The 27,145-nt window shown below is 46.1% G+C and overlaps 2 protein-coding genes across 2 annotated transcripts; both read right to left on the bottom strand.

Annotated features, from left to right (window-relative positions):
- Positions 1-297: 297 nt before the first annotated feature.
- LOC310709782 (uncharacterized protein) lies at positions 298-26,618 on the bottom strand. Its single transcript, XM_083509822.1, has 16 exons — positions 26,449-26,618; positions 24,016-24,091; positions 22,996-23,060; positions 21,432-21,513; positions 21,194-21,294; positions 20,777-20,872; positions 20,575-20,685; positions 19,289-19,381; positions 6,638-6,697; positions 5,402-5,477; positions 3,147-3,211; positions 2,859-2,940; positions 2,659-2,759; positions 1,058-1,153; positions 870-980; positions 298-477 (listed from the first exon to the last, which is right to left on the bottom strand). The coding sequence occupies exons 1-16, from the start codon at positions 26,482-26,484 to the stop codon at positions 382-384; spliced, it is 1,347 nt and encodes a 448-aa protein (XP_083365948.1). The 5' UTR covers positions 26,485-26,618; the 3' UTR covers positions 298-381.
- LOC310709858 (glutathione S-transferase Mu 1-like) lies at positions 7,866-16,449 on the bottom strand. The gene is made up of 8 exons (XM_083509902.1): positions 16,145-16,449; positions 14,296-14,371; positions 11,792-11,856; positions 11,075-11,156; positions 10,847-10,947; positions 10,471-10,566; positions 10,269-10,379; positions 7,866-8,869 (listed from the first exon to the last, which is right to left on the bottom strand). Exons 1-8 carry the CDS (start codon positions 16,178-16,180, stop codon positions 8,777-8,779), a joined length of 660 nt encoding a protein of 219 aa, XP_083366028.1. The 5' UTR covers positions 16,181-16,449; the 3' UTR covers positions 7,866-8,776.
- Positions 26,619-27,145: the final 527 nt, after the last annotated feature.

Raw genomic sequence — 27,145 nt, 5'->3', positions numbered from 1 at the left:
GGGAACCCTTCTCTAGAAAAGAAAGCATTCAGAATAGGAATATAAAGAATGCCAATAGACCTCAAATTAGCAGGAGGCCAACAGAAATGTCAACCCTCTTCTTCCACAGATGGGCAAGACATGTTCATACAACCACTCGGAACAGCAAGATAAGAGCAACACATTAATGGCCAATAATGGTATGATGGCACATTCAACAAAACAACAATATCATTCTTTATTGGCTACTACAGCTTTAAAAATACAGAATAGTTTCCAACCATTCTATAGAAGGAGTACTACATTCGGGGGGGGGCAGCCTTTAGTCAATCCAATCAGCTCTACTTGAGGCAAAAAGAAGTCTTCTTGTCTAGCAGCAGCAAGGAAATTTTTATTCTTCATCTACTCTTTCTTGTTACACCATTTAGCCATCTTGTTATTAATGGGAGTCTTCATAAAGCGGCTGGATTTCATGTAGGCAGCAATCTTCTCTAGGGCCTGGAGGTGCAGAAAAAAAGTTTTTTGGAAAGGATGTGGGTGAAAGAATCCACCTCAGTAAGACAAAAGTTGAAGAAGCCTTAGGAAAACTGACACTGCTCTCAACTGGCACTAGTTTTGCTCATGCCAAAATGGCAAGTCTGAATGGGACATTGCCACCATATCCCTCTGAAGCAAAGCACGTTTCAGAACCCTGGCCTTTATGTGCAAAAAAGGAAACAGACAAATGTCTCTTGCAAATTCCTGTTTGTGCCAACTTGGACAGTTGCTCTAGGCAGTTTAGAACTTTGTAGTCAATCAGTTTGTGGCTTCTTGCCAGAAGCTAATGAGCCAAGTCACAAGATGCAGGCAAAGACCTGCAAGCAAGCACGTTTTGGGAAGACAACACTAACCTCAAAACGGGAGACAAAATCCTGAAGGTTCTTGAACTGATCAAGGCACTTGGGTTCAAACATGCGGTTTTGGTCGAGGACATCATACATGAGGAAGTCAACAAAGGTGATCTGGAAAGAGACTCAAAGGTGAGACACCAAAGGGAGCAAGCCTGCCTTCAGGTGCCTCTAGGTGGACATGCACATACCTTGTCCCCAGCAAACCACTTTCTGTCCCCTAGGAACTTTGAGAACAGTTTCAGCTTTCCTGGCAGTTGCTCCAAGTACCCAGGTTTTAGTTTCTCCTGCAAAACAAGCAAAGGGGAGGAAGATTGGATCCGTGTTCTCAGCTAAAGTTCAGCTTAACTCCCCTCCAGCCAACAACCTATGAATTTGTCAGTGCAAGAATTATCAGAGAGCAAGGCAAGATGGCATCTTGCCTTCAAGGAGTAATATGGCAGGAAAACAAAAAGTTATTAGGCATGAGTTATTATGGAGATTTTTTTCACTTTCCTCAAGCCAAACTCTTATCAATCGCCATAACACCAACAGGAGAAATTTAAACATTTACGCAGCAAATGTGTGCTTTGTGTACCTTGGTGTTTCCTGCAGAAAATGCTTGTGAAGTGTGAATCCCACACAAATGCACGCACCTGCACACACGTCCCATCTCTAGCAAGGTTTCTAGAAATATGTTCTAGACCAGTGTTTCCCAAACTTGGGTCTCCAACTGTTGAAGACTACAATTGCCATCATCCCTGACCACTGGGGTCCTGTTAGCTAGACAACATGGGAGTTGTAGTCCAAAAACAGTTCAAGATCTTGGAAGAGTCACATACTTCTGTCACTTTCATGCATTTGGTGACAGAAACATTGCTCACTCTATACAGTGTGACTCACTCTCCTTTTGCGGACAGCCTATAACAGGGGCCAATCACCTTTTTGGAACAGTGGGCACATTTTGAATTTTGAGAGAGTGTTGGGGACACCAGTCACAAAATGGCTGCAATGGGGGCATGGCATAACACAAAATTAAAGGCAGCCACCCGCAACAAGCTTAAGCTTTCAATGGAAATCAGCTATCTCCTGCCAGTCCCAATTGTGGGATCACACAATATTGATTTTACACACTGAGGCTGTCTAATATCAACAAGGAGCACTACCCAGCACCAGAAAAATATACAAGGTCATCACACCACACTCACTCTCAGGACCGCAATACCTGAAGGACCGCCTCTCCCCAACCCAGAACCTGATCATCATCTGAGGCCCTTCTTCTTGTGCCTCCTTGAGAGGTCCAGAGGGTAAGTAACAACGCAAGAATGGGCCTTTTCTGCAGTGGCTTCCCGTTTGTGGAATGCTCTCCCCAGGGAGGCTTGCCTGGCACCTTCATTATATATTTTTAGGCACCAGGTGAAAATGTTCCTCTTCAACCAGGCTATGATTCTACAGCTTTTTAAATGTGTATGTGGGAGGGGAGTTATTGTTTTGTTTTTGTGCTTTTATCCTGCATTTTTATCCTGTGCATCTCCCTAAGATCTTCAGATGAAGAGTGGTATATTAATTTAATCAATAATAATAATTTCACAGAAATTGCTTAGAAAGTACCTGCACATTTTGCCCCATCTAGTAGGGCTAGAGACTGACATTCCCCCCCCCCTAGAAAGCTCAGAGTCTGGGGCAGCACCAGTGACAGCTTTTGCAAGCACTAAGCCTAGGGCATCTGCAGGCACTGAGTTGACAACCCCTGTCCTATATAAATCCCCACAATGCAACAGCAGCTGTGAACAACAGAGGCAGGTGAACTCACAAAATCAGGGTTGTACACGACCATCACGAGGCTCATGCGGAAATCCATCACCTGATTCTCCAGCATATCCACCCTGACAATCTCCTCCTCTGTTTCTCCACCTGAAGAAAACACACAACAATGAGAAATCCCAGACAGACAGAAGGAAGCCAATGCCAATCAGCCAACCCAGGTCCCCCAAAGAACTCAATTTTACTCACAGAGCTTATGTTTACGTGCAATGTACCGGAGAATGGCATTACTCTGCGTAAGCTTGGTCTTGCCATCAATTAGGTAAGGAAGCTGGAAAGTAAGCAAAGAATGATCAGCTTAAAGACAATTCAGCTTGAAACTTTGTTCCTCAACCATTGCTTCCCAACCCAAGGCCCTACAGAGGAGTACCACAAGGAAGAAAGGCACATTCCTCCACCAAATCTCCAGAACTTCTGGATAACCCAGGCACATTCCTCTTCCCACCTGTCATATGATAGAATAAGACAGTGACCTACATTAGGGAAGTCCAGGCCCAGCTTCTCCTTCTCATTGAACCATTGGCTCTTGTCATAGTCGGGGGCTGGAAGAGAGAGAGAGGATTTTCACTTCCTGCACATAAAATTTGCTCAGTCACTCTCCTTTGCACAGGCAAGGCAATCAACGTTTAAGAAATGCCATGCACGCATGCGCACGCACACACCATAAATTTGTAGCTAAGGTTGCAGTCCCAAGGAAAGTGGTTAGGACAAAGTCCAGTGACAATTCAGCAAGATTTAATTCTGAGTTAGCTTGGTGAGAGCATTCTGGGGGATATTTTTCTACAGAGGCTGATAGATCTGGGCCTTGCTGAGTTATAGCAAGCCCGGTTCAAGTCAAGGGCACAAGTTCAGGCAAGCATTCTGAATTGCTTTCCCACACTTTACTTGTCCATCTCACTAGGATCCATTCAGAGGAGTATCTCTGAAAGTTACATGGAGCAGTTCTCTGGCTTGGTTTTATATTTTCATTCTAGATCCTAAGAAACCGGGGGGGACATTCTGAAGATTTCAAGAAATCGCTTTGCAGAATGAAGATGCAGTTAAGAGGAAAACAGCAAGTTCTGAGCTATGCGGATTATAAGACAAAGCCTCCATTGTGCTCAAGGCTTTTCTGGACAACCAGGGTTTATAAGCACAATCAGTTCTTGCTGTTGCACGTTTTCAAATGCAGACATCTGCCTCAAGATGGTGCTTCTGCACTCAAATGTCTAGTATTTTACAGTTAGGAAAACTTCTCGCTCCTCCTCCTTGAACATTCCCAATTAACACAAGGAATGTGACCTAAGTCATTCCAGGTTTTAAACGCTAATTTGAGCACTTTGAACTGGATCTGGAAACAAACTGGCTGCTGCTGCTGGCTTTAAAAGGGGTTGTACGAGTTCTAAATAGAACTCAAATAAGTCAGTTACCTGGCTGGCGCATTTTGAACCAGCTGTTAACTGTTAACTGTGTTACAACAGAGGGCAAACTCTAAACTTGGAGGCAGTGGCATCTGGCCACATCCTCAGCTTCTTTGTCGGAAATCAAGCAGATTCAAGAAGTGACTCTGGAAAGGGCCGTTGCCATTTTTTCCCATTGTCCACTTCCCACCAGCTGCGCATAACCAAAATATCCCCCATCACCATCCACTAAGACAAGCAGGAAATGTGGACCAAGTGAGTGGTGCATAGGCTGCACTCTAGTGCATGAGCGCATCTTAATTCTGAAACAAACACAAAGAGGGCATGTACCCCGAAGATTTGGGGTACCGAAATCATTTCTAAATATGTCCTTGGTGGTTGCATACTCCCATACTGTGCAAAGCTACTGTTGGAATATTCATCCATGCTTGACTTAAGGGAAGCTTGCAGAGAAAAAGCCACTTAAGAGGTACTGTCCCTGAGTTATGCTCTCCCTATGCTCTCTGTCACTCTCTCATGTGCAAACACACACAAATTCAGGGGATTAAGCTAAAGACACCAGAGTGAGCTAGCAATATAGCACTCAAGATAAAATCTACTTTCACAATCACCCTGAAAAGCTCATTGTGACGGTTTAGTAACAGCAGCCTCCAATACACCTTTGCATTCATGGTATGTGCCTCCATTCTACGCACCAAGATGATTCAAATGTTGTGGCAATAAGTGGGAATTTGAATCATTTAGTTTCCTGTTGCTTATTAGGGCAAGTACAGACCGCAGAAACCAAACTTAGATATCCACACTTGGGTGTGGGAGAGCCAAGATTTAGTTAGATTCATTCTGCCCCTTTTTAAATCTTGAACAGAGTCACCACACACACAGTTCTAGGAATATTCCTCCAAACAACATCTGGTAGCCATTTAGAATTATATGGTGGTGTGTAATGCGACATATATAAACATTATGTAACAATTACATAACAATAAGCAAACTGATATATTAAATATTATCTTTCCCTTCAACAGTTGCATGTTACAAGCCCTTCATCAACACACACACACACACACACAGAGCTTTCCAGCAACTTGACAAACCTTCAGATTGTAGTACGCAAGTTTAACGTAGTTGCAAAAATGCGACTTTCGGCATTTCAAATAACTGGCTGACATAAGCACAAGCGAAACACTTTCCCTACCAACTCTTGTTCAGAATGCCCAAAGGCAAACTACCTCTGCCCCACCAGGAAACTATTAAGAAAGCAGCAACTTTTTTAAAGTGTTTAGTACTCTGATTAAGAGGAGGTCGGTCCATTCTAAGTTTACCAATACGCACCTTCTCCACAGCTGTAAAACTTATCTTCAAAGGGGGTGTCTGTGTACGCTAGTAGCAAGCGGATGCTGTGGGCAAGCTGGAAAAAAGGAAAGAACAATAAAAAGATATCGCAGCAGAAGTCAGCATCTAAGATGGAGGAGGAGAAGGCAGAGGGTGAAGAAAGAGCTGTGCGTGAAGGAGGGGGGCTTTCCTCATCCCCTGGGCCCCCTGGAAAACTCAACAAACCTGCTATACCTGGAAATGGGACTAGGGAATGCAGCTGAAGGGGACACAGCTGTGGGCATCCCAGCAAGTACCATCTGCCTTAGGCCTAACCATAAAAAGCAAGTCTAGAGGGAGACTTGAAGTCCGCTGCTTCCAGGAACTCTTCTCCTGGTGAGGCATTTGGGGGTGAACTGAGAGTTTGACCACGAGTGAGAACCGAGAGGCTGTGTCAGAAGGGAAATGAATGTAATTTGTACTAGTGGACCCCTAGATGCCTGTGGGAAACCCTATTCGGGATGTGAGCCCCTGGGCCCTCTCCACCCCAGTCCACCCTGATTTTCTGCAACTGTTATTCAGCAGCATTCCTCCCTCGTAGCTAATCGCTATCAATGCCCCCCCCCCTTTCCACGTGCACAGGGCTGTAGAGTCCTAAGAGCATAACAGGCAGGCAAGGTAGGCGTGGACGAAGCAGAGCTCGGCAGGTGGGAACCGCTCATCCAACGAGCCTCCGCCGCGGGCGCCCCGTCGAGCTCCGTTCGCGCAAAAAACGAGGCGAGGCGAAGGCCCGTGGGGGGGGTGCACCTCAAACAGTCTCGCAGGACCGGCCGGCCTTTTGCAGGGGGCAGCAGACACGTGGAGCAGCCAAACAAAAGGCCTCCGCCGAGCTCCGTCTGCCTTTCCCCAGCCGCTGCCCTGGGAGATCAGCTGGCGGCCTCCAGGGCAGCGCCTCGACGGCAGCTCAGCTTCCCAAGGCCTGGGGGCGGGACGGTCGCTCCAGCTCCTCTGGGGAACTTCTCCCTCCTCGCCTTAGAAGCCACGGTACCAAGAGCGCACCCAAAGGCCCCCCGCGGTTGAGAGGGCGTAAGCAGCGGCTGCTCCGGCGCCCCTGGACGGCGCCGATTTACGCAGGGGCGACCCACGGGCGCTGCTCCCCCCTGCGGGAGCAACGAGAGCCTGAAAAGGCTCTGCAAAGCAGACTCAGCAGGCGGAGGGGGGGAGACCTCTTCCTCACTTTCTGCACAAGGAACTCACCCCTCGGATGTCCCAGTAGCCCAAAATCATCGTCATGTTGCCTGTCGAGTTCTCTTTCTCTCAGCCTCACTGCCAGCAGCCACCTTGGAGGAGGGACTCAAGAAACAGCCGCCAAGGCGCGTCGAGTTCAGCTCTTTAAAGGGCCAGAGCCGATTAATCTTATTTTTAATTAGGTGGGCGGGGCGTGGAAGCAACGTTTGGGGAACGGCTTTTTATTACAGAGTTTATGAAAACTGCAAATACACATAATCCTAAAACTGGCTTGATTGCACATTAAACCTGCCCCGGAGAACAGCACTTTCCCGTTGGGGTCAGTCCCAATTAGCACCGAAAAAGGACTGGGGTGCGAAAGTGTTTTGCTTTCTTTTAACCCGATGTTATTGTGGCGTCGTGTTTTTTACGTCCTACACCACCTTCTTATACTTTTCATGTTAAGTTTTGTGATACTTTATTTAATAAAGTTGCAATGTGATCTTTCTGTTGCGAGGAAAGGGCGTTTCAAAACAAAACAAAACACGGTCAAGTGAGAAGCATTCGTGAAGCTTTTGGAAATTTCTTAACCACTCAGCCCTGTCCATGTCTGCTGAGAAGTAAATCCCACTCAGTTCAATCCCCAGTAACAACTTCGGCTGCAGCCTAATGCCCACTTATGACTTAATTGGGCATAAGACTACAGTCCAAGTTGATACAGGCATCTCCTGGGAGAGAGAAGCTGGAGAGCAGCCAGACGCCGCAGGCTGGAGTCAGGTTTTGGAGAGAGGACTTTGAACATTCTTACAAGTCTGAAAAAGTGCCTTAGGGAATTAACCCCTCAAGCGGCTTTTTTCTCTGCAATACAGTATTAGACAGAGGGCCTTCTCGGTAGTGGCGCCCACCTTGTGGAACGCCCTTTCATCAGATGTCAAAGAAATAAGCAACAATCTGACTTTTAGAAGTCATCTGAAAGCAGCCCTGTTTAGGGAAGTTTTTAGTGTTTGATCTTTTATCGTGTTTTTAATATTCTGTTGGGAGCTGCCCAGAGTGGCTGGGGAAACCCAGCCAGATGTGCAGGGTATAAATTATTTGATTATTAATTGAAAGCTACTGTCTATTCCAACAATTCACACACACACACACACACACACACACACACACTGCAGTGTCTCATCTCTTCTACCACACACCTTTATTGAAAAGTTAACTGTTGAAAGATTACGGAAAGAACTAAAAAAAACCTACTTAGGCAGGCTTTTTATTATTATTATTTAAATAAATTTTATTAGTATTTTCCACACAACAACAACAGCACGAAAGATATCAAAAAATAACCATACACAACACACAAAAATCAACATTCGAAAACTAAAAAACAACAAAAAACCAAAAAACCCCAAATCTATATCTTACAAGTTAATATTATAAACACCAAAACAACAACACCAAGACATTGACTTCCACCAATCCCACAGCACCTCCTTTATCTCTCATTTTGTCTTCCTGTTTTCCTGTTTTCTTTATCATCTCTATCCTAACATCTAGATATAAATCCTTCTTTCATATCCTTTCACTTTACAAGGTGAACCCTCGAACCTTGACTTTTGAGGTATTCATTTAGGCACTCCCATTCTTTTTTTCTTTTTTTTACTTCACTTTTTGGTTTTTGTCTCATTATGTCTGTCAATTTGGCTAATTCTAAGTATTCTGAGATACTTAGGCATGCTTTTATGGATCATGTAGAAAGGCCTTAACTGGGAGGAAAGGCAGGCTAGCAATTCCCAATCATACAAACGAAACCTGTGGCTTTATACCACCATGTGTCCTGCCAGTATATCTGGCTGACAGGCATTGGCACAAGGGCATCAGTTGCACTGGGCAATGTTGCAAGGGACGACAATTCCTCCTCCTCCTCCTCCCCCCCCCCTCTCCCACAGTCAGGTTGTTTTGTGCCCTGTGAGCTCTTGGAATAAGAAGCCAGGACAATTGTTTCAGTATCCTTTTCTTTTTTTATCACAATGACAACATTAATTAAGAGTCACAATGACAACATTAACACAACATAACATACATGTTTAAAGGCACGAAGGGATAGTGAATCATTCAGAGGTCGTCCCTGATGCCAACACTCATCTACAGAAGCTTTAATGTCCACATTCTCCTCTTCTATTTTTTATCGCCCCACTTGGCATTTTTCAAGAAGATGGGAGTCTTCAGGTAACGGCCAGATTTCATGTAGGCAGAAATCTTCTCCAAAGCCTGCAAGAGAGAGTCATTAAACAGCAACAGCATCACACATAGCAAGAATCTAAACCCAACTCTAGAGGAAACCTGAAAACAGTTGTCTGGGACCCAAAATGCTTTCCACTCAGGACATGCTTGCACTCTTCTTATGTGTTTCTGCCTGGCTATAATGTGTCCCTGAACTCTGAGAATGCCTCTCATTTCCTTAGATGGAGGATAGAGTTGAGTAGAAATGAGCCTATGGTAAAAAAATAAAACTTAGAGCAATTGCTCAGCTGCTTTTGCCTCTGGCCCTGCCCACCATTGACAGTGGCCTCCAGAAGCTTCCTCAGAACAGAATGTGGGCCTTGGCTGAAAAAGGATCCCTACACCTGGTATACAGCAACAGCAGATAGCTTGAAAAATATGACAGAGTTTCTCTGTGGATTCTGCCACACACACAGCCCAGCGAATACTTTCTCATTATCTGGAGAAGCAGATTTTTGTTGTTGTGCAATTTTGCCAGTCTCTCATAGCATGTATGTCATCTACACAACGTGTGTGTGTAGATGTGTGAAGGGGGTGAGGCAGGGGAAGCACCTTTCTGCAGGAAAACCCTGCAGAAACACACACACCCTAGTGTTAGCATATACACAGTGTCTCTACCCCCCCCCTTTAAAAAGAGTATTTAATATCCATAAGGGAGGGGGTGCACATGTGTAAATCTGTGGAGGCTGGTACCAAGTGGAACTGCTCAGAAAGGATGAAAGGAGACCAACATTAGGTAGATCCAGAGCCAATGGCAAGCAGAGCCATAGAAGTCATAGAATCATAAACTTGGAATGGATCCTGAGGGATCCCGGTCAACCGGTTCTGGTTTTGTAGCCATTATTCTCCCTGCTGAATTCCACAAAGGCAGCACTGAGACTAAGGCCATATTCACACTGTACATTCAAAGTGCTATGATGCCCCTTTAAAGAGTCATGGCATCCCCCAAAGAAATCTGGGAGCGGTAGTCCATTAAGTGCGCTGAGAGTTTCTGCTCACAGAGATACGGTTCAGGAATCCCAGAGTTACCTGGGAAGGGGAATTGATTGCTAAACCAATGTGGACAGTTGCTCTTAGAGCCAGGGAGTAACTTGCAGGAAGCACCCTTAACAAAAAACAGCTCCCAGGATTCTTTGGAAGAAGCCATGACTCTTTAAAGTGCTATCATAGCACTTTAAACACATAGAGTGAGTGTGGTCTGAGGAGGAAGAGGAGACTGACATTCAGTGTAACCCTGTGGACTGGTTGTGAATAAGGATGTATAAAGAAAGGGACAGATTAAGGGAAACTGCCAATATTCAGTTGGTTGGTGGATCACATTTCTTCTGCTATGGATAAAAGAACAATTCCTACTGGAGATCCATGCATACAACACAGTAAATCTCACCTCAAAGCGGTCAAGGAAATCCTTCAGATTTGGGCACTCATCAAAGTACTTTGGCTCAAACATCCAGAGCCGTTCCAATACATCATATGCAAGGAAATCTACATAGGTGATCTAGGAAATCAAAAGAGGAAGACATTTTAAATGGACCCATAAAACTAGAGAGACATCTTTGTTTCTATGGAATTAGGCATAGCCCTTGTACCTTCTTTCCTGTAAACCACTTCCTGTCCCCCAAAAACTCGGAGAGCAGCTTCAGTTCCCCGGGTAACTGCTCCAGGTACTCAGGCTTCACTTTTTCCTGTAACCAGAAGTTCTTGAATTATTACATACACAGATTCATTTCCAGCTCAACTCTTGTGAAACCTTGAACTACTGACTCCCCAGTTCTCTCTCTTTCTCTCTCTAACTCTAAAGATCTTTTGTTCCTCTGCTCGCCCTCGAAGAGCAGAAAGAAAGTATTTGTTAAGACTTACATAAGTGCTATTTTTCAACCCACTCACTCCATATTGATCCCCAAATCATTCTCATCATTGGCTGAATTGCCAACTTGGAAGGAGGATTCAAACCACCAGACTCACAAAATCTGGACTGTAGCAAAGTCTTGCAAAGGTCATTCTGACATCCATGAGCTGGTTTTCAAGCATATCCATCCTGATGATTTCTTCTTCACTCTCACCCCCTGTAGAAACACACAACATACACAGAAGGTAAGAGTGCACCTCTGACCAACTATTTGACAAGAATATTATCAATCAGTTAATCTTAAGCTGGCATCCAAAGAAACACTAGTGCCAAAAAAGACTCACATATCTTGTGCTTGCGTGCAATGTATCTTATGATGGCGTTGCTTTGTGTGATCTTCATCTCACCATCGATTAGGTAAGGGAGCTAAGGAAAGGATAGGAAAGGTTAATGGTGCCAGTGCAGAAGACCCAGAACATTTCATCGCCCCGTCATCCTTGCTGGACAACTTCCCATTTACATAGGACGAACAATGCCAGCAGAAAGGATGTCTAAACTGAAATGGCTTCAGGAGAAAACACACCATTGGGTGTTAGTTTTTGCATCACAGCTCTAGTATAATTATTTAGGGCTACTCAAGGATTGACGTGGCAATTTTGCACAGAATTTACCACCACCAGTTGGGAAACACTGCACTTGAGAGTTGTGTGTGAGAGTTTAGTTGCAGAATATACAGGGCCTGGCTTCTCCCCCCAGGCACACTTGAAAGGCCCTCTGGCTTCCTGGCAGCTTTTGCTCCAGCAAGAAGCCAGGAACGCACTGAAGATCTCAACCTCCAGCCAATCCACTGCTTTAGATTCTGCCCACACACCGTCTTCATTTTCCACTGAGCTGTGACCTGTACTTGAAGCAGCAGTGCAGCAAGCCAGATGAGAAAGAGCCCAGGACTCTGGCCTGATTGCTCTCACTCATCTCAAAGAGGGAGCAGCAGGAGAATGACACCACCATCCTCATCAATGCACAACGACATGTTGCTGGGTTTTTCCACAGTTGCTACATACATTTGGGAAGTCCAAGCCCAGCGTCTCCTTCACATTAGTCCACTGACTTGTGTTAAAATCAGGAGCTGTAAATAGAGGTATGAATAGTAAGTCCATGGTAAGTCTGCTCTCACTTCTATACCAGTCAGGCTTATTTTCCCCTTCATTTCCAGCTTCTCTTATGTTTTTGGCTCCATTCCTAAGGGGGTTATCAGGCATGAATCCTAGCAATCTCATGCTGGGAGCCATAGTCCAACACAACCAGAGTGCCAGATTGGGGAAGGTCATTCTAGATGTAGAAACATATTGGCCACTGTCCAAAGTACAACCCATACTTTTAAAGAGGCAATTGCACCTAGAAGTAGACACAACAAGAGATTGTCTGTTCCATTTCACCTCCCATCACTAAACATTTTACATGGCCTACATGAAACACACACACAAACCCTAAAATCACTGAAGTCCACCAAGATATTTGGCATGTATGAAAGCCAGAAGGCATACTCAGAAACACTAAGCCACTGTTAAGTGATCTTCAGTGTGCATATTTACATGAGAACGTAACCACCTTTTTGGCCAGATGAAGGTCTGACCAGATTGAGCAGGAGGCTTACACTAAGTGACCACCAGAACTTGCAGGCTGCTGTCTAACCTTTGGTCCACCACTGAAGATCAGAGGCAGCAGCTAGGCCGGGATTTAATCCTACTCTTTCTTGAAAGTCACATAAAAAGCACAAGTTACCGTACTTCTTTTAAAAAGCTCCATCTATTTCCAAATGTTCTTGGATATATTTTTTTCTCTGCTTTCCACAATTCCCACAGCTAGATAATTCAAAGACACCAAGCAAAAAACCAAAGCAACTGACAATAATCCTAACTGCTGAAGGGATTCATTGTTGGTCAAGAGATAAGCACATGGTTTCTGTACTATGAGCAAGGTCAGTGATAAGTAGCAAAGGTTCAAAGAGGTTCTCTGTATCAAGGCGGCAGGAGGTGGAACAGGATATGAGGGCACTTTCAGCCCTTCCTCACAATCCTCTGTTTTGGGGGGGGGAGCCACAATGGCAACTATTTCCCCTCTTGTCACTGCTTCAGGTGGAAAGTGTGTTTTAGAAGAAACATCATAGCTGAGCAATCTGATGTAAGAAGTTATGAGGCCAGCTTCAGAACTCCAGATTTCACGCAAGAAGCACGTCAGAATGTTCAGCCATATCAAAAACTTGTTTTGGCGACTTCTTTTTAAAAAGCCAATTACCATAGCTCTTCCACATACATCTGTGGTGGTTAACATCTGCCCCACAATCCAGATTAGGCCCAGCAAAGGTCCCAAATTGGCCCATGAAGCCATTTCTTCCAATCACACTTGCCCTACTCTTGGCATTCTATGTGACACTAGATGTTGGGCAGGTAAGTATGTGGCTGTAAAGAAACAAATGGGACTTTGAAGTGTGCTCCTCAGCTGATTGGCACTGGCACCAAGTCCTGCTGGGATTAGGCACCTGCCAGGATGGGGTCATGATTGTGGAAGGGGCCTTTGAGAGAATGTCTGAACCTGACCCACAGGCTGGATTCAGCTCCCCACCCCTAAAACACATACAGTGGAACCTCTAGCTAAGTACCACTCTGGGCACATAACTTTTGGGTTACGAACTCGGCAAACCCAGAAGTGTATACTTTCAGGTTTCGCTGCGTGCGCAGAAGCAGCGCCTCTGCCTACGGACTTTTTGGGTTGCAGACGGACCCCCGGAACGAATTTAATTCATATCCGGAGGGTCCACTGTATTTAAGTGTCAGGTTAGCACTTCTCTCACACAAAGACATGAAACACTGGCAGTTTTACTAGTTGAGGTTTATCAGCAATAACAGGCTTCCAGCAATCCTTCCCAAGGCCAGATATAAACCAGGCCTGTCCCCGCTTCCTGCTGGCCTTGCTTTGTTCTAATCGCTTGCTCCGCCTCCTACTTCTTGGAAATTCAGGTGCAGCCAATTCTCCTCTGGAGCTGAATCCAATTGCCTCCTACCACCTGCGTCCTGCTCCTTCATCTCTGTGCTGCTGGGAAACCTTACAGGCAGCCTTCCAGAGAAGGCTTATCTCACTTTTGTTGTGTGAAAGAATCAAGTTTCTCATTTCCTCTGCCTCTTCCTCCCCCTCTGCAGATTCCTCTTTGCCGACCATGTCTCTGACATCAAGCAATCAACGGGGAAAAGGAACATTTTAAGTAACAGCTCACCCATGCCTTTAAGACAGGCAATTCCCATGTTTAAAAAACCTTAGAAGCAACAGTGAACATATATGTCAATTAACAGCTACAAAGCTTAAACACATCTAATGTTTAATCAATGGGACTGCAAAACTGCCTTACCAAGACAGGAAACCAAATGTCATTTTGCTTCCAGCAGTGACTAGCCAAATGGCTCTGAGAAGGTCACACGCAGGGCAGGAAGAAAGTAGCTATAGCTTCCTGCTTGTTTGTTTCTAGACTTTGATAATGCAGCTAGAAACTCCTCTGGAGTCAGCTCCTTACCATCTCCAAACGCATACTGCTTGTCCTCATATGGGGTACCTGTGTATTCCAGAAGGAGTCGGATCGCACCAGCAAGCTGCAGGAAGAAGGAAGAATAGTGGAAGAATAATCACCATTGGTAGAAAAGCCAGCAAACTACATCTGCTCCAGACTAGCAATGGCCCAAGGCAAAGGATATTGGCATGCTTCTGAAATTTCACAGATGAAGATAGCAGATGCTTGCAACTGAAGGTTCCTGCACCCTGGCATTACTGAACCCCCTGTTTCATGTCAGTGGATGTGATCAGACATGACAGGAAACCACTGTTTTTGGTGACAGAAAGGAGCCTACTGTCAAGGTTTGGGGGCTGGGTATACTTTTTCAAGCATAGGAACAAGATCAAAAGCTTTCTTTTCTTGTTTTGATTAACTGCAGCTTGTCACCCAAGGTTTAAAACCTGTGGCCTTGAGCTGGTTATTTGTCTCCTGGTGCAGTCAGGGCCAGATTTAGATTTGATGAGGCCCTAAGCTACTGAAGGTAATGGGGCCCTTTATATGTCCAGCTGTCCTTTGTCAACAACAAATTGTTGCTGTTTTTTGTGTTGAAGATATGCTATATGGTAATTTACGGACCTAATAGGTATCTAAAGCCATTTGCACAGGTTGCCATGCAACCAGTCCATGCAGAATGTGTTGTTGTTGTTTAATCATTTAGTCGTGTCCGACTCTTCGTGACTCCATGGACCAGAGCACGCCAGGCACTCCTGTCTTCCACTGCCTCCCGCAGTTTGGTCAAACTCATGTTAGTAGCATGCAGAATGTAGGCATCCTATATACAGAAATGAACAAACCAGTGATATTTTAGGGAGCAGGCTAGCAGGCAGAGCCCATTACCTACATCACAGGAGCCTACACAACATAAAACACTGTTACTGTATGTAGGCTTTATTTTATTTGTTTTTTTATCTTATATTTTGGAAATGTACATCCTGATTTTGTCCCCGTTACATTTTTTGGGGGCCCCCATTTTGGAAATGGACATCCAGTTTTTTGGGGGGAGGGGCAAGAGAGTGGGGTCCTAAGCTATAGCTTGTTTAGCTTATATGTAAATCCGGCACTGAGTGAGGTGTAAGGCGAATAAAGGAACGGGGCTCTGTGCTCAACAAATGGGTAGAGCCCCTCCGTCATCTCCCATATACAGTGGTACCACGGGTTAAGTACTTGATTCATTCCGGAGGTCCGTTCTTAACCTGAAACTGTTCTTAACCTGAAGCACCACTTTAGCTAATGTGGCCTCCTGCTGCCGCTACACCGCCAGAGTCCGATTTCTGGCGCAACTTTCTGAAGCAAAGTTCTTAACCTGAAGCACTATTTCTAGGTTAGCGGAGTGTGTAACCTGAAGCGTATGTAACCTGAGGTACCACTGTAGTTAGAAGCAGACACCTGGAGCAGCCCTGCGTGCTCCCTCTGCCTTCCCCAGCCGCTGCCCCGAGGGATCCGCTGGGGATCTCCAGCAAAGCGCCTCGACGGCAGCGCGCTTCCTCGGCGCGACCAGCCGGGACCCGGGCTCCTTCCAGGAAAGGTCCCCGAGGGACTTCTTCCTCCTCGCCTTAGAAACCACTCGTCCTCGAGGGCACACAATGGCCCAGGTTTCTCCAACCAGGGCTTAAACATCGGCTAGCTCTGGGCCCGCGGCCCCTGGACGGCGCCGATTTGCGCAGGGGGCACCCGCAGGCGCGACTCCCCCGGTGGGAACAGCGAGCGCCTCGGAAGGCTCTGCAAAGCGAGGCAAGAACCCGACTCAGCAGGCGGACGGGACGGGGCGGGGCGCCTCTTCGGCTCTCCCTCCCTTTCCGCGCAAGGAACTCACCCCTCGGATGTCCCAGTAGCCCAAAATCATCGTCATGCTGCTCGCTGTCCTCTCCTCTCTCGTCGAGCTCCCTTTCTCGCAGCCTCACTGCCAGCAGCCACCTCGGAGGAGGGAGGGAGGGAGCAGCGGCGGCGTCGAGTCCAGCCTTTTAAAGGGCCGGAGCCCTTTATTTAGTGTTATTTTTAATGAGGTGGCAGACATGGAAGCAATGTTTTGGGGATGGCTTTTATTACAGTTTATAAAACCTGCAAATACGCATAATCCTAAAAGTGGCTTTATTATTGCACATAAGCCCGCAAACTCATATTAAACCTGCTCCAGAGAACAGCTCTTCCCATTGCAGGTCCCCCCACCCCCAGCCAATAGAACAAATTTTGAAGAGTGCTTCAAAATTTGCTCTCAACTCAGACTGGGAAGAGTGTTTTGATTTTAAACCCATGATATTGTACTGTGATATTTTTATGTCATTCACCACCATGTTATTTTTTTTAATGAAAGTGTGGCCTGTAAATATTTAATAAAGTTCCAACATGACATGTTGGGAGGTGGGGGTGATATTGATTGATTGATTGATTGATTGATTGATTGTCAAATGAGATGCGTGGGTTAGACTTTGGGAAGTTTATTAACTGCTCAAACCTGTACGTGTCTCATCACCGGGGGCACTGTTACACAGTGGTTTCGCTCAGTGGCGTAGTGTGGGGGGGTGCAGGGGGGGCCCGGCCGCACCGGGCGCAACATCTGGGGGTCAGGGTTAGGGGGTGCAAATTCACGGGTTAAGGGGCGCAAATCCACGGGTTAAGGGGCGCAAATTACTTGCCTTGCCCCTGGTGCTGACAACCCATGCTACGCCACTGGTTTCGCTCCTTCCTCCTGGGCCGTGTTCAGAAAGTGGGGGGGGGGAATGAGTGTTCAGACCCCTGGGCTCTCACTTGTGGGGTGCCGTCCTCTCCCCCATGCTTTTTAACATCTATATGAAGCCTCTGGGAGAGATCATCCCAGCTTTGGACTGGGTGTCCATCAATATGCAGATGATACTCAGCTCTACCTCTCTTTCAAATCAGAACCAGTGAAGGCGGTGAAGGCCCTGTGTGAGTGCCTGGAGGCGGTTGGAGGGTGGATGGCGGCTAATGGATTGAGTCTGAATCCTGACAAAACAGAAGTACTGTTTTGGGGGGACAGGGGGCGGGCTGGTGTGGAGGACTCCCTGGTCCTGAATGGGGTAAATGTGCCCCTGAAGGACCAGGTGCGCAGCCTGGGAGTCATTTTGGACTCACAGCTGTCCATGGAGGCGCAGGTCAATTCTGTATCCAGGGCAGCTGTCTACCAACTCCACCTGGTACGCAGGCTGAGACCCTACCTGCCCGCGGACTGTCTCGCCAGAGTGGTGCATGCTCTAGTTATCTCACGCTTGGACTACTGCAACATGCTCTACGTGGGGCTACCTTTGAAGGTGACTCAGAAACTACAACTAATCCAGAATGCGGCAGCTAGACTGGTGACTGGGGGCGTCCGCCGAGACCACATAACACCAGTCTTGAAAGATCTACATTGGCTCCCAGTATGTTTCCAAGCACAATTCCAAGTGTTGGTGTTGACCTTTAAAGCCCTAAACAGCCTCGGCCCAGTATACCTGAAGGAGCGTCTCCACCCCCATCGTTCTGCCCGGACACTGAGGTCCAGCGCCGAGGGCCTTCTGGCGGTTCCCTCATTGTGAGAAGCAAAGCTACAGGGAACCAGGCAGAGGGCCTTCTCGGTTGTGGTGCCCGCCCTGTGGAACGCCCTCCCATCAGATGTCAAAGCGATAAACAACTACCTGACATTCAGAAGACATCTTAAGGCTCAGGGAAGTTTTTAATGTGTGACATTTTAGTGTATTTTTGATCTCTGTGGAAGCTGCCCAGAGTGGCTGGGGAAACCCAGCCAGATGGGCGGGGTACAAATAATAAAATATTAGTAGTAGTAGTAGTAGTAAACCCAACAGAGTTAAAGGGGACTTTCTCAATAGTAAGCGGGCTCAAGACTACAGTCCAGGTTGGTACAGACAGCTCCCAGAAGGGTTCAGCTGGAGAGCAGCCAGATACTATAGGCTGAAGCCAGTCATTAGAAGAGAGGACTTCAGACATTAGTCTTACTAATAATTATTAAAAAGTGACAAAGCGAATTATCCCCTAAGGGGCTTTTTCTCCTCAATACAGTCATACCTCGGGTTGAATGTGCTTCAGGTTTAGCGATTTCGGGTTGCGCTCCGTGGCAACCCAGAAGTTACAGAGCATGTTACTTCTGGGTTTTGCCGCTCGCGCATGCACAGACGCTCAAAATGACGTCACGTGCATGCGCGGAAGCGGCAAAATGTGATCCATGCATGCACAGGCGCACCGTTGCATCTTACGTTCTATTCAGGATGCGAACGGGGCTCCGGAACGGATCCGGTTCGCATCCCGAGGTACCACTGTACTGTATTAAAGGCTGTTGCCTATTCCAACAATGCGTACACACACTGTTTTGCCCCATGTCTTCTACTGCATATCTTTATTGAAAATTTGACTGGTGAAATATTAAGGAAATTACTAATTTAAAAAAAAAAAAGATACTATAGATGGCTCACATAGAAAAGCCTTAAGTGGAAGGATTGGCATGCTAGCACTTACAAATTGGGCAAACAGGAGCTGCTGTATTAGGACCACAATGCTTCCTGCCAGTGTATTTGGTTGGCAGGTATTTATTGGCACAGCGCGCTGGGCAATGTTGTAGAGGACAACCTTCTTCTCCTCCCCCTCCTCCTCCTCCTCCCCACCCCCATTCAGGTTGTTTTGTGCCCTGTGAGCTCTTGGAATAAGCTCTTTTGATAAACAAGTAGCCACCAGTTTGATTTGCTGGCAGCATTTTAAACCCAACTTTGAAGCATGGGAATTGAAAAGTACATAACACAAATGGAAAACAATTTTGTGGCTGCAGGGCAGAAAAATTAAGAAGCCAGCACAATCTGTTCAGTATCCAATAGGTTTTATTAATGACAGTCTGGATTAAGGGTCACAGCATAACATACATGTTTAAAAGCATGAAGGGGTGGTGATTCACTCAGGGGCCATCACTGATGCTAACACTCATCTGCAGAGGCTTTAAGGTTCACAGTCTCCTCTACACTTTTTCATAGCTCCACTTGGCGAGTCTCCAAAAGATGGGAGCCTTCATGAAACGGTCAGATTTCATGTAGGCAGAAATTTTCTCCAAAGCCTGCAAGGGAATAGTCATTAAACAGCAACACATAGCAAGAGTCTAAACCTGACTCTCGAGAAAAACTGAAAATAGCTGTTTAGGATCCACAATGCTTCAGAAATGTTTTCGCCTGGCTGAAATGTGTGCTTGAACTCTGATAATGCCTCTTGCTTGCCTGTAGGGGTGTACCTAGGGGTTGACCAGGCTGCCCCCACCCCCTGGCAACCAACGCAGCTAACTAATTCTGGTTTTGTCCCCATGCTACTCCCTGCTTGAATTCCACAAAGGCAGCACTGAGACTAAGGCCACATGCACAATGTACAATGTACAGTGGTGCCCCGCAAGACGAATGCCTCGCAAGACGAAAAACTCGCTAGACGAAAGGGTTTTGCGGTTTTTGAGCTGCTTCGCAAGACGAATTTCCCTATGGGCTTGCTTCACAAGACGAAAACGTCTTGCAAGTTTGTTTCCTTTTTCTTAACACCGTTAATACAGTTGCGACTTGACTTCGAGGAGCAACTCATAGAATGTGGTGTGGTAGCCCTTTTTGAAGTTTTTGGTGATTTTTGAAGCTTTTCCAAAACTTTTCCGACACCGTGCTTCGCAAGATGAAAAATTCGCTAGACGAAAAAACTCGCGGAACAAATTAATTTCGTCTTGCGAGGCACCACTGTACATTTAAAGTGCTATGATACCCTTTTAAAGAGTCATGGAATTCCCCCCAAAGAATTCTGGGAGCTGTAGTCCCTTAAGTGTGCTGAGAGTTTCCAATCACAGAGCTGTATTACAGAGTTCACAGAGTTGCCTGGGAAGAAGGAATGATTGCTACACCACTCGGGGTTGTTGCTGTGGGAGACAGAGCAACTTGGGGAATTGCATTTCCTTTGCTATCAATATAAGAACAATTCCTACTGCAGATCAGTGCATGTTGTTGGTGTTGTTTGGTCGTTTAGTCGTGTCCGACTCTTTGTGACCTCATGGACCAGAGCATGCCAGGCACTTTGCCGTGGCAAAGGGGCTTGAATAACTCAGAGAAGCTATGAGCTATGCCGTGCAGGGCCATACAAGATGGACAGGTCATAGTGGAGAGTTTTGACCAAACGTGATCCACCTGGAGCAGGAACCGGCAAGCCACTCCAGTATCCCTGCCAAGAAAACTCCATGGACAAAGACAACAGGCAGATCAGTGCATACATCACAGTAAATCTCACCTCAAAGCGGCTAAGGAAATCCTTCAGATTTGGGAACTGATCAAAGTACTTTGGCTCAAACATCCAGTGCTGATCCAATATGTCATATGCAAGAAAGTCTACATAGGTGATCTAGAAAATTACAAGTGGAATACATTGTAAATTGAGCCCTAGAACTAGAGAGACATCTTTGTTTCTATAGAATTATACATAGCACATGTACCTTCTTTCCTGCAAACCACTTCTTGTCCCCCAAAAACTGGGAGAGCAGCTTCAGTTTTCCAGGTATCTGCTCCAGATACTCAGGCTTCAGTTTCTCCTGCAACCAGAAGTTATTGAATTATTAGGTACACAGATTGATTTACAGCTCAACTCTTGCGAAACCTTGGACTACTGACTCCCCAGTTATAGACTTCCTTTCTCTCTCATGCCTGCTTATTGGTTGTAACTTTACAGACTTTTGTTCCCCTCCCAGTCCCACAAGAGCAGAAATAATTATTTGTTCAGCCTTACGTAAGTGCTCTCTTTTGACCCACTCACACACCATACTGATCCCCAAATGATTCTCAACATCTCAACATCTGCTAGATTCCTGATCAGTTCCAGTTTGGGAAGGGGGGATGCAAACCACAAAACTCACAAAATCTGGACTGTAGCAAACTTTGGCAAAGGCCATTCTCAGATCCATAATGTGGTTTTCAAGCATATCTATTCTGACCCTTTCTTCTTCACTCTCACCACCTGTAGAAATGCAACATACACAGAAGGTAAGAGAGGACCCACTAACCAATTATTTGGCAAGAATATTATCAGTCACTTAATTAATTAATTGATTTTAAGCTGGCATTCAAAGAAACACTAGTGCCAAAAAGACTCACACATCTTGTGCTTGCGTGCAATGTATCTCATGATGGCGTTGCTTTGTGTGATCTTTGTCTCACCATCGATTAGATAAGGGAGCTAAGGAAAGGATAGGAAAGGTTAATGGTGCCAGTGCAGATGAAGCTACCTATAAAACTTCATTACCTTCTCATCCTTGATGGACAACTTCCCATTTACTTAGGAGAAACAGCATCAACCGAAAGGCTTTCTAAGCTGAAATGGCTTCAAGAGAAGCCATTTCGCACTGCTGGGTGATAGTTTTCATATCCTAGGTGTAGTATAATTACTTAGGGCTGTCCAAGGATGGATGTGGTAATTTTGCACAGGATATCCCAGTGGTAAAGAACCAAAATTAAAACCAAAAAACCAAAATTAAAATCATAAGGGATGTCTTTTTCCTTTCTGGTCTAGCCTTTTCTTTTAACACTGCGCCTTCTTTCTTTTGACACTCAGCAGCTTCCAGTCTTTCTCAAGTCCCCCAAGTCCCACAGAATCTTTGAGGAAAGTCTTGCACATTAAATGTATGGCGTTTAAGGTGTGTCCTTCTTGTTTCATTGAATGGAGACTAGAGACAGGGCTGGAAAAAGGTCTTTAGAGGCCCTAAGCACTTAAAAGATTTTGATGCCTCCATGTATATCTAATTCAAAATATAACAATAATAAACCATAAAATAAAATTATATTTTTCAAAATAAAACAAAACCAACAGTAAGATGGAAAATAATGTTTATTTTTTACACTTCCACTTTATTTATATCTGAAAATTTTTCTCCTACTTTTTCTAATTGCAAAGTCTTTAATCAGATCCTCATAACTAATCTTGCAGAACACATCTGCTTCTGTACTTGGTAGAGATAAGGCATCCAGCCTGTCTTCTTGCATAGTTGTTCTGCTGGGATTTTTGATAATCTTCAACTGAGAAAACGAACACTCAACTGAGCAATTTCTGACCACTAATGTTGAAAATCTGGCAATGGAAAATTTCTGTGGTGCCCTACTTGATGCACATGCTTATTTTGCTTAATGGTTAATCCTGCCCTGGACACAGAGATGGTTGAGAGAATATGTGCAGAAACTAGCCTAAGGCATAACGGTAAAATTTGCATTGCTCCACCCACTTTTGCCTGTGGCCCTGCCCAGCACTGGCATGTGGCCCTTGGAAAGTTGCTCAGAACAGAACACAGCCCTCATAAACTAGAGAACTGTGTGTGAGAATTTGGTTGCAGAATTTACAGGGCCTGGCTTCTCCCCCCCAGGCACACTTGAAAGGCCTTCTGGCCTCTGGCTTCCTTTGCTCCAGCAAGAAGCCAGGAACGCACTGAAGATCTCAACCTCCAGCCAATCCACTGCTTTAGATTCTGCTCACACACCATCATCATTTTCCACTGAGCTGCGACCTGTACTTGAAGCAGCAGTGCAGCAAGCCAGATGAGAAAGAGCCCAGGACTCTGGCCTGATTGCTCTCACTCATCTCAAAGAGGGAGCAGCAGGAGAATGACCCCACCATCCCCATCAATGCACAACGACATGTTGCTGGGTATTTTCCACAGTTCCTACATACATTTGGGAAGTCCAAGCCCAGCGTCTCCTTCGCATTAAGCCACTGACTTGCGTCAAAATCAGGAGCTGTAAATACAGGTATGAAAAGTAAGTTTTCTCCTTCATAGCCAGATTCTCTTGTGTTTTGGCTCCATTCCTAAGAGGGTTATCAGGCATGAATCCTAGTAATCTCATGCTGGGAGCCATAGTCCAAAACAGCCAGTGCCAGGTTGGGGAAGGTCATTCTAGCTGTAGAAACACAGGGCTGAATTGGCCACTGTCCAATATACAACCCATACAATTAATTGCATACAACAGCAAGAGATCATCTGTTGCATTCCAACTCGCATCACTAAAACATTTCACGTGGTCTGCATTAAACACACATACAACCCTTGAATCCTTGAGGTTCACCAGGACGTTTTGCATGTATAAAAGCCAGAAGGCATACTCAGAAACCCTTAAGTCAGGCTTCCTCAACCTCAGCTCTCCATATGTTTTCTGGCCTACAACTCCCATGATCCCTAGCTAGCAGGACCAGTGGTCAGGGATGATGGGAATTGTAGTCTCAAAACATCTGGAGGGCCAAGGTTGAGGAAGCCTGCCTTAAGGGATCTTGAGAGTGCAAGGTTACTTGAGTACATAAAGGTCTTTCTGGCTCAGATCAAGGTCCTCCTAGCCCAGCTATCTTTGCAGGAATCCCACTACACTAAGTGGCCTCCAGAACTCGCAAGCTGCTGTCTACCTTCTGAAGATCAGAGTCATCAGCTGCACCAGGATTTAATCTTACTCTTTTGTGAAAGTCAAATAAAAGGTGCAAGTTACTAAATATATAAATATAGCCATCTATTTGCAAGTGTTCTTGGATGTTGTTTTCTCTGCTCTCCACCATTCCCACAGCTTAGATAATTCAAAGACACTAAGCAAATAAAATAAAATAAAATAAAATAAAATAAAATAAAATAAAATAAAATAAGGCAAGTGGCAATAATCCTAACTGCTGATGGGATTCACTATTGGCTGCAAAGGGACAGCTCCTTACCATCTCCAGGTGCATATTGTTTGTCCTCAAATGCGGTCCCTGTGTATTCCAGAAGGAGTCGGATTGCATGGGCAAGCTGCAGGAAGGAAGAGACAAATATTTAGTGGCAGAATAATCACCAGTGGTGGAAAAAGCAGACAATTACATCTGCTCCAGACTAGCAATGGCCCAAGGCAAAGGATACTGACATGTCTGCTGATATTTCACGGATGAAGATAGCACATGCTAACAAGGTTACTATTCAATAGCCTCCTCGCATTACTGAAAACCCTGTTGCATGTCAGTGGCTCCGATCAGACATCACATAAAACCATTGTTTATTGTGACAGGAAGGAGCCAACCCTCTTGGCTTGGGTGCTCCCCACTCCTTTTCAAGCATAGGCGCAAGCTCAAAAGCTTTCATTTCTCATTTTTTCCTTAATTTTAAATATTTCTTAGCCACCTTTCATCAAGAAGATTCCAGCATGGTGTATAAAAGTGTGAATAAATCTGTTCCTGCAACATATGAATAGAATACAAAACAAAGAAAGAAAGAAAACAAGAGGGAAAGGTAGAAGCAGAGAACGAAGGCAGCTCCAACAAAAATATTGCCCCAAATGCCTGGGCATTACAGTGACTGCTCCAGAAAAAGAGAAAAATACAGCATATTTTAATGACAGGAGAAATGGGGGTCAAGTGGCGGGGGGGAAGCTCCTTATGGGAGGCACCTGCCTTCCCCCCACTGCCACCCTGGTGCCAGCTACTCTGGGCAAAAAGGAAGAGCTGAATGTGGCACTGAAAAATATTGCCATGTCATTGCCATGCAGAAAGCATTCCACATTCAGGGCACCATTACAGAAAAGGAGCTCTGTTCCAGAAGGTCCTTGGGGTAGCTGGGATAGCTCAGTCAGGAGAGCACGAGCCTCTTAATATCAGGGTTGGGGCTCGAGCCCCATGCTCAGCAAAAGATTCTTGCTTTGCAGGGGGTTGGACTAGATGGCCCCTCGTGGTCCCCTCCAACTCTACAATTCTATCTTTCTAGGATGTTAAGTGCCTTTCCAAGAGCTCTCCGCGCAGGGACAAGCTGGTACTTGAACAAAGATCTGGGGTCAGGGAGCAGGATGGGGCTGGGATGTGCTTTTTTGCACCTGCACAGAGCGCAGGAAGAAGAGGAAAGGAAAAAAGACGTGGCCAGCCTGCCTCCTTAGGACTCCAGAGACGCAGGTCTGCCGGAGGGAGGCGGCTGAATTTTTGGCAAGATGGAACTGGCTTCTTCTCCTCCTGCACCACCATCACTGCTTTTCACTCTCGCTGATGACACCGTCACCCAACTGTTATCCAACCCTTTTTGGCACCGGATTGAAGAGGTAAGAGGGGAGGGAAGCGGCTCCGCGCCGGGATTGGCTGCTCAGCTTGCCCGTCGGGGCGTATCTCCGAGCTTCCCCGTGAAAATCAAGGGGGAAATCGCGGCCACAGGAAACGCGCTGACGATGCAATCCCGTCGCCCCCGCGCCAAAGCCGGAATTTCAGGGAACTCGAGGTCTGGCGCTGAGTCACGCCATCTCCGCGTGGGGCCTGATGCTGTCCACACGGGCTGGCAGCGACTCTCCGGGCTTTCAGACCGGGACTCTCCCACAGGTGTCTGGAGACGGCGGCGATTGATCTTCAGCGTGCTAAATAGATGCTGGAGCTCCGGACGTTTGATTGATTGATTGATTGATTGATTGATTGTATTTCTATGATGCTTTTCAGCCAACTGAATCCCAAAGCAGCTTACACGCAATAAATAACAATAACTCAGTGCCGGATTTACCTATAAGCTAAACAAGCTATAGCTTAGGGTCCCACTCCCCCCCCCCCCAAAAAAAAACCCCTGGATGTCCATTTCCAAAATATAAGATAAAAAACAAATAAAATAAAACCTACATACAGCAACAGTGTTTTGTGTTGTGTAAGCTCCTATTTGTTATGTGCAAATGGCTTTAGATACCTATTAGGTCCATAAATTACCAAATAGCATATATTCAACCCAAAAAACAGCGACAATTTGTTGTTGGCAAAGGACAGGTGGACATATAAAGGGCCCCATTACCTTCAGTTGCTTAGGGGTTCATCAAACCTAAATCCGGCCCTGATAGTAGAATATCCTTGTCTTTCCCCGAGTTGGGTGGCTTAGTAAGCGGGGAGAGGGTTGCAGCCTGAGCCTCTCGCCGGACTCCGGCAGCCCGTTTCCCTGTCTGTGATTTTTTGACTCCCAGGCAGAAGTCAACGGGCGAAGTTTTCTACTGCCGCTGCAGATGCGTCTTCGGAAAGCTGCACCTGTTGCACGTCTGCCTGCGAGGCACTCATAGAATAGACGTCCGCCCATCAGAAGCAGAGCGTGAGTTTTGGTACCAAGACCGGAGCTCTGCTGGCCAAAAGACTGCCCCCCGCCAACCAAGGACCCCGACGTACCCCACGGATATCCCAGTAGCCCAGCGTCACCCCCATCTTCTTCCGGCGTCGCTGGCTGCTGTTGCTCGGCTCAGACAGAAGCAGGAACCCCGCTTTCGTGGAAAGGCTGAGCGCCGCTTTCAAACTTGCCCGGCGAGTTTCCGGGAGGAATGTGGATGGGCGACTCCCATTGCGAGCTCCGTATTACCGAGGTGGGCTCCGCCCCCAATCGCGCTCGTTTCCAGAGGCTTGCCTCGCCTCCCGGCCTTGGAGCCTTTCCTCCAACCTCGCCAGTCACTTCTGTTGTCCTCGCAGGGGCGTGGGACTGCCAGCTCCTCCTCCTCCAGCCCCAAACCCACTGAAAGCAAACGCTCCTCTTTAGATGGTTCTCCTGCAGCTTTGCAGATGCTGAGGATAATTTGCACAGCACAGATCTCTTTGCAAAGAAGACTTTTAGAAAGGTCAGAGACAGGGGCTGTGAAGATCTCCGAAAGAAACAGAGCAAACCAGGTGAATTGAGAATGATGCACAGGAGAGGAAAAAATATAACCCCATGTGTTTTGGGAGTGTTAAACTGTAGGACTGACCTTTCTAATCTCTGGATCCAGCAAGAGATGAAATCTAATCTTCTAATACTTGTAATAGCCAGGCTAGCCTCCTGGACAGGTGTCAGAAGAGCAAAGGAAGGGGCTCTGTGGGAGACGGAAAATGGGTGGAG

Source organism: Podarcis liolepis (assembly GCF_965112155.1).
Source record: "Podarcis liolepis genome assembly, chromosome: 6".
NCBI classification, from domain to species: domain Eukaryota; kingdom Metazoa; phylum Chordata; class Lepidosauria; order Squamata; family Lacertidae; genus Podarcis; species Podarcis liolepis.
The sequence above is the reverse complement of the archived record's forward strand: the minus strand, read 5'-3'. Positions and strand labels throughout refer to the sequence as shown.

What these genes read in the sequence shown, in the direction of transcription:
- LOC310709782 (XM_083509822.1), bottom strand. Translation starts at nt 26,484, where the DNA reads ATGGGGGTGACGCTGGGCTACTGGGATATCCGTGGG. An exon ending in TGGGCTTGGACTTCCCAAAT is followed by an intron (nt 21,514 to 22,995) that starts GTATGTAGGAAC and finishes TCCTTTCCTTAG; the next exon opens with CTCCCTTATCTAATCGATGG. An exon ending in TCGTGTACAACCCTGATTTT is followed by an intron (nt 1,154 to 2,658) that starts GTGAGTTCACCT and finishes CTTGTTTTGCAG; the next exon opens with GAGAAACTAAAACCTGGGTA.
- LOC310709858 (XM_083509902.1), bottom strand. Translation starts at nt 16,180, where the DNA reads ATGACGATGATTTTGGGCTACTGGGACATCCGAGGG. An exon ending in TGGGCTTGGACTTCCCAAAT is followed by an intron (nt 11,157 to 11,791) that starts GTATGTAGCAAC and finishes TCCTTTCCTTAG; the next exon opens with CTCCCTTACCTAATCGATGG. An exon ending in AGTGGTTTACAGGAAAGAAG is followed by an intron (nt 10,380 to 10,470) that starts GTACAAGGGCTA and finishes TTGATTTCCTAG; the next exon opens with ATCACCTATGTAGATTTCCT.